The following is a 5,990-nucleotide window of genomic DNA, read 5'->3' as shown; positions in this document are numbered from 1 at the left end:
GAGGGTGGAGATGTTCGACATGGTGATTCCTTGTGTAAATTATATTTTAAACAACTTTAATTCTTCAAAATTATTTGTTTTGAAGTTATTGTTGTTTTGTTAAGAAAGAATTTGATTTTTTTTAAAAGAAAAAGCTTCAAATTATGATTTTATAAAATAAAAAATTTAGTTTCATAGTCAATATCATACTAAATAACTTTAATTCTTAAAAATTTATATTTTAAGGTCGTTAACGGTTACTTTAAGACACTAATTAAATTTTACTATTCATAATATTAAAAAATATAAAATTAAATTATTTTTATGTTATATTTTAAAGTTTAGTCGCATTATCTGAAATTTACTAAAGTTCAGTGGTCATGAATGTAATTTACTCCATTAACGCGTCACAGATTCATTTCAATTTTCAACCAATCTATGTATTATGTCATTGATCCAGTCATGACACTTATTACATAATATACCGTAGATAGCTTCCCATTCAACGGCTCACATTGAGAAAAATATTTGTCCCTCGGATCACGATCCGAGTGAAATCTATTTCGGCCAATCATAGCATACCTTTTCCATTTTCGGTTTATTTATAAATTCATCAGGTTTTGTCTTTCAAAATCCATTCCCAATTCAACTTCTTCATTCTCCCTCCAATCTCCATTTTCAAAAGCCCATCGATTTACTCATTAGGTTAGTTCAATTCGCCAACTATGTCACCTTCCGTCGCCGCCGCCAAGTCCAAGGCCAAAGTTGCCAAGGAGTCAAAATCGAAGAATGCTGCTTCCGCCCCTAAGAAAGCCCGATCTTATCCTCCTTACAGCCAAGTAAGAGAAATCTTAATTCTGGTAATCATGTTTAAGCATCTATTTATCATTTGTATGATTGGTTGAATTTTTGAAATTTATTTTGACAGATGATAAATGAAGCCATAGTAGCGTTGAAGGAGAGGACTGGATCAAGCCATATTGCGATTACGAAATTCATCGAGGAGAAGCAGAAGTCTAATCTGCCTGCCAATTTTAAGAAGCTATTGTTTGTTCAACTGAAAAAGCTCGTCGCTAATGGCAAGCTTGTTAAGGTTAAGAATTCCTTCAAACTTCCTTCCAAGTCTACGCCTGTTTCTGATGCAAAAGCACCAAAGGCTAAGAAGGAGGTTTCTGTCAAGAAGGTTACTGGAATAAAGCCGAAGACTGCGGCGAAGAAGGCTCCGATAACCAAAACAGCGAAGTCGCCTGCTAAGAAGGCTGTGAAACCTGCGGCGGTGAAAACGCCTGTAAAAAAAGCGGCAGTTGCTGTAATTGCAAAAAAGAAGACGCCTGTGAAGGGAGTGAAGAAGCCAAAAAGCATCAAGTCACCAGTCAAGAAAGCTCGGGTTACTAGAGCGAGAAAGTAGAGTGGTTTTTGTATATTAAGGTGTTTTTTAGGGTTTGTGTAGGCATTAGTGTGGATAGTTTCTGATCAAGATTTCTTTCATCTAAAAGAAATCATTTTCATGTCGTTTGTTCCATTTCTTTTCTCTATGAAACAGCTATTTTGAATTCTAATTATATTATCCATACATTTTTCTCGGAATTAACATTGACATTGATAAGATACTCAAAACTGAAAAAAAATTAATATCAATGTTTGTCATGTGGATTTTGGACTTTCAATTATTTGAATTGAAGATTTGAGCTCTGATTGTGTGGAAGATCTCTCAGATGACATGACTATGTCTTTCCAAACAGAGCCTGATTCATAGATTGGGCCTTGGTCGTTGTAAAGCTCATAGATCGATTCTGCCTCTGAATTTAATCTGCCTACATTTGTCAAGCATTTGAACTCCTCTGGATCAATTAGCAGGTTGCTATCTCCATCTTTCCATGCTATCAACTGCATTCCATACCAAACCACAATTCAAAGTTAAATAAGTTGCAGAGGACGTCAAAACAGAGAAGAATTCATGGTCCATACTTTATTTTGGACTTTTATATCTAAATGTTTTGGGGCTAAAAGATAAAGAAGTCCATTCGCCAAAATCGGAATGATTAGACACTACAAGATGCTTTTCGACATGTTTTGGTTCTAGTTTCATAGTGGAATTTGTGCTGTTTTGCCTAAAATTAAAGCACAATTGCGGAATAAAGATTCCACCAGAGGAACACATTAAAGTTGGGATATATATATATATATAAAGCTTGTGGTACCTCCAGCATTATTTAGATGAGCATTATTAATGCAGTTCATGACATTAAAAAGTTGAAAAAGTCTCACCCTATGGGGTCCTCCAACAGCATTGGTACAATAGAGTCTGGCATTATCAACAAGTTGGCAATATCCTGTAAAAGCATTTGCAAATCTCTTGTGTGACTTCAATTGTGAACCCACCCTTACTGCTCTTTTAGTCATTATAGCTCTCCTGTTTCAAATTCCAAAACTTAATCCAATTTCAAACTTCAAAATCAACTAACTACTTGTAGAAATTAATTAGTTATACTAACCTGATGCCTCTAACAACTGCAAGATAAGCATCACAAACAACTCCAACCATCTCTATTCTATAAGGCTTTCTTTGTTTAACTTCTCCATTCTCACCCAACTCTTGATTTTCAAATTCATCTCTCTCCCAGTAGTTCTCAGTTATGTTGCCGTGCTGATCCTCATTGTATCCTTCTCCCATTCTGTATCTGTATTTATGCACATTACGTGCCATTGCTATTGTCTGCTCCACGTAAGGCTCCCATGACAAGGTGCCATCCAAGATCACATCCCGGCCCTCGTTCAGCGCGGTTACTAGAAGTGAAGATGCAGCATTAGTTGATGATTGGTGCACCTGATTCACAAATACAATTAATAAGCATATCAGTGGATTTTAAACTTTCTAACTCATCATAAAAATGAGTTCATGTTATATAATATTAACCAGTTCAGCAGTTTGAAGCAAGTCATCATGATGTCCCATTGCGCTTATTGCTCTATAGATGACATCCGATTCTTTGAATGCATCCGCTTCTACTATTAGAGGCGCTGATCCTGACCAGAATGACCTGCCAATTTGATACATCGATTGATTTAGCATTGTGCATAAGAATTACAGAATTTTTGGTCAACTAGTTATGTATCATCATATGTGTGTATGAGTGAATTAATATGATTGAGTAAGAGATTTACTCTTTGAGAATATCTTTGATAACAGTGCTCTTGCCAGCCCCCATACCACCACCCATAAGTAGCAGCACTGGACTTCTGTTACATAAAGCCACAGGCACCATTATATCTGAGGATTGTGATTCGCCTTTGCCGATTGCTTTCATTTCCTCTACCAGCGTAGAAAACAGTCTTGTCATCTTTAAGCTCTTGGCCACCCTTTCAAATCTTTGTTTCCTATCCAATCATAGAAATCCAATTTACTATATAGTAATTTCTAGGCCAAAATATACACCATTTTTTTTATATCTTGTACGACTTATTTATTATATTATTATTTTATTTATAGATATATTGCTCATATAGATGAGTGCGATTTTTTAGGATAAATTACAAACAAAATACATCTGGTTTCATCTATTTGCACCGCATTTCTATGGTTTAAAAACTTACAAGCCGGAGCATGTGGTTTGTGTATTTGACAGTTAAAATATCAGTGACTCAATTTTCAGATAAAAAATACTCGTAGTTTAATTAATTTGTAAAGTTAGACTTTATATGAGTTAATTTGCAAAAAATTAATCTTTTTAATTGTTTAAAAGAGCTTTTTTTTTATAAATAGCCACAACAACAATTTTTAGCAAAATGAATGAGACCATATATTGATAATAACAATTTTTAGTAAGATGAAAGAGTTTTCAAACTGCAGAGACCACATATTCTAGTCTAGTTTACAAGTTTTTAAATCACGAAGCTGCATTTGAAAATTCAAAGCTCAGTTCGTTTTATTTTTTTTTACTTTATCTTTTTTTTTGTTGGTACTATAGTCATCTGATTTATGGATAAGATATATAATGTGTTGGGCCGTTTTAAGAAATGTAGGAACATATAATTAATAGTATTAGTTTTCTCTCTTTATAAAAAGAAAATTAGTTTTCTCAAATTTAAAATCTTTTGAACACGAAATGTCCTTTTCTTCTTTAATAAATTATTTTTTAATTTGCAAGAGGCTTCTTTAATAAATTATTAATATTAAGCAAAATAATAAATTTTAAAAATTATCAGATACTGTTTAATTTTATAAAAGAGTGAATCATTTTCAAAAAAAAAAAAAAAAAACTCGTGATAATAATTGGGAAAGGGTACCGGGAGAGAGTAATACAAACTCACAACAGTCCAAAATTAGAAAAGATCATATCTTATTAGAAATATAACACATGCAAAAGGTGTCTCAGTACCCTTAGTTAAATTATTTTGGAAGAAAAAAAAAACAATTTCGTCGTTATAAGCCACGTAGATAATACATGCACATATCCTATAAATAAATTCTTAATTATACTAATAATGTTGCAAGTTGTGAGGGTGCATTTTTTGGATTTTTTTAATATACAAATACGAACATGACAGGGCAGTTCCTCCCATTAAAGAAAAAGAAAAACTGAGCATTATTGGGGAGAACGGGTACGAGCACCATACCACCAAGTCTGACCGTTGAAACAGGTATTTTTTTTAACAATAATTACCGGAATATCTAAATTCGTCGTTGACAATAAATTTGATAGGAAATTAGAAAGAAATACAAATTAATTATTAAAGAATTGGACGAAGAAAAGAAGCTTCACTTTACCTAGTGGCCGCCATTACGAAGTCTTTAAGCTTTGGCTTTTTCTCTGATTCATCGTTGATCACCTGTCAATATCCAGATCAAAATTAAATTGCAAAGAAAAAGAGAAAGTTCTTAGTAATTAATCTATTAATTAGCCATGGAATAATGATCAATTAACTATAACTAACCTGAGTGATCATGTGAGAAACTTGAGTCCAGTGAAAGGCAAAGTAACTGAGAATGCATTTATCGAACTCTTGTATCAGCTTCACATACAACGATTCAGCTTCAGCTTCATTAGCAAAAAATTCAAATATGTTGTTTTCACAATCTTTACTTTTCCTCAAATAATCATAAGCTAATTTGCACAGCTGTGGGCATTCATAATTCGGATCTGAAAATCCAAGTTGCCTAGCTGCAAAAAATTCAGATTATAAACTAGATTAATCAAGATTACCAAACAAGAACAAGAAATTAAAATCGAAGATTGTAGAATAGGAGTAATCACCAACATAGTGAGAAAATCTCTCAAGATTTCCAATTCGGCCAGATTCTGTCCTATCTAACCGTGGAACGATACTCACGTCTATCTTCGTTTTCGTCCTTCGCCGGTGAAAGTTAGCTGCGGTGCCAAGCACCGAAGCAACAAGCATCCTTGAGAGGTTGAGCTTTTCATCATCTGAAGAGATAAGAGTAGGAAAATGAACAATTGCGAAAGAAGAGATATAAATTACAGGCTTAGAAAGGAGGAGGAGAGGATGTATTACCACGGTTCATCTTCACCGCTCTTGAAAAACTTGAACAGCCGGATTTGAAACAAAGTTAGATTTTGATTTTTTCTTCTGTGGAAGATGGAGGAGATGCTACAAGTCTCTACTCTTGGGGGTTTAAGTGGAGAAATGGATGAGACTATTTTGAGGTGGGTACTTTGGTCAATGATTATATGGTTTTTATAATATATAAATATTCTTTCAGAAAAATAAATTATATATAGATATCAATGTAAACAAAATTAGTAAAGGCTGTTTGTTTCAGCTTTTCTAACAAATTTTTAACATTTGGGTAAATAATTTATTAGACTTTATATTTTAACAAATCACATTTTCAAAAACACATGGTAAGATCTCTAATATTTTTTTTAGTGAATTGTTTAGTCACTTCGTCTGTTTGTTAGATTTTTTACCGTTTATGACTTTGGAAATGACTAAATTACCCTTTACTATTTACCTTCAAACTTCAGAAGAGGAAATACAATTTAGAAAAA

At 33.2% G+C, this 5,990-nt stretch overlaps 2 protein-coding genes across 2 annotated transcripts; one reads left to right on the top strand and one right to left on the bottom strand.

Annotated features, from left to right (window-relative positions):
- The first annotated feature begins 604 nt into the window (after positions 1–604).
- On the top strand, positions 605–1,541 carry LOC136219612 (histone H1.1-like). The gene is made up of 2 exons (XM_066007083.1): positions 605–818; positions 908–1,541. The coding sequence occupies exons 1-2, from the start codon at positions 705–707 to the stop codon at positions 1,385–1,387; spliced, it is 594 nt and encodes a 197-aa protein (XP_065863155.1). The 5' UTR covers positions 605–704; the 3' UTR covers positions 1,388–1,541.
- A 46-nt stretch (positions 1,542–1,587) lies between these two features.
- Positions 1,588–5,644, bottom strand: LOC136219611 (calmodulin calcium-dependent NAD kinase-like). The gene is made up of 9 exons (XM_066007082.1): positions 5,494–5,644; positions 5,235–5,405; positions 4,915–5,141; positions 4,748–4,809; positions 3,145–3,357; positions 2,897–3,020; positions 2,475–2,806; positions 2,248–2,392; positions 1,588–1,866 (listed from the first exon to the last, which is right to left on the bottom strand). The coding sequence occupies exons 1-9, from the start codon at positions 5,501–5,503 to the stop codon at positions 1,624–1,626; spliced, it is 1,527 nt and encodes a 508-aa protein (XP_065863154.1). The 5' UTR covers positions 5,504–5,644; the 3' UTR covers positions 1,588–1,623.
- Between the last annotated feature and the right edge of the window lie 346 nt (positions 5,645–5,990).

Source organism: Euphorbia lathyris, chromosome 2 (assembly GCF_963576675.1).
Source record: "Euphorbia lathyris chromosome 2, ddEupLath1.1, whole genome shotgun sequence".
NCBI classification, from domain to species: domain Eukaryota; kingdom Viridiplantae; phylum Streptophyta; class Magnoliopsida; order Malpighiales; family Euphorbiaceae; genus Euphorbia; species Euphorbia lathyris.
This window is presented reverse-complemented; position numbering and strand designations above follow the sequence as displayed.

Bases quoted from the DNA above. Each gene is read 5' to 3' on its own strand.
- LOC136219612 (XM_066007083.1), top strand. From the start codon at position 705: ATGTCACCTTCCGTCGCCGCCGCCAAGTCCAAGGCCAAAGTTGCCAAG. The intron at 819-907 runs GTAAGAGAAATC...TTATTTTGACAG, and splicing joins CTTATCCTCCTTACAGCCAA to ATGATAAATGAAGCCATAGT.
- LOC136219611 (XM_066007082.1), bottom strand. The intron at 3,021-3,144 runs GTAAATCTCTTA...TCAAATTGGCAG, and splicing joins ATCAAAGATATTCTCAAAGA to GTCATTCTGGTCAGGATCAG. The intron at 2,807-2,896 runs GTTAATATTATA...TTTGTGAATCAG, and splicing joins TGCTTCAAACTGCTGAACTG to GTGCACCAATCATCAACTAA.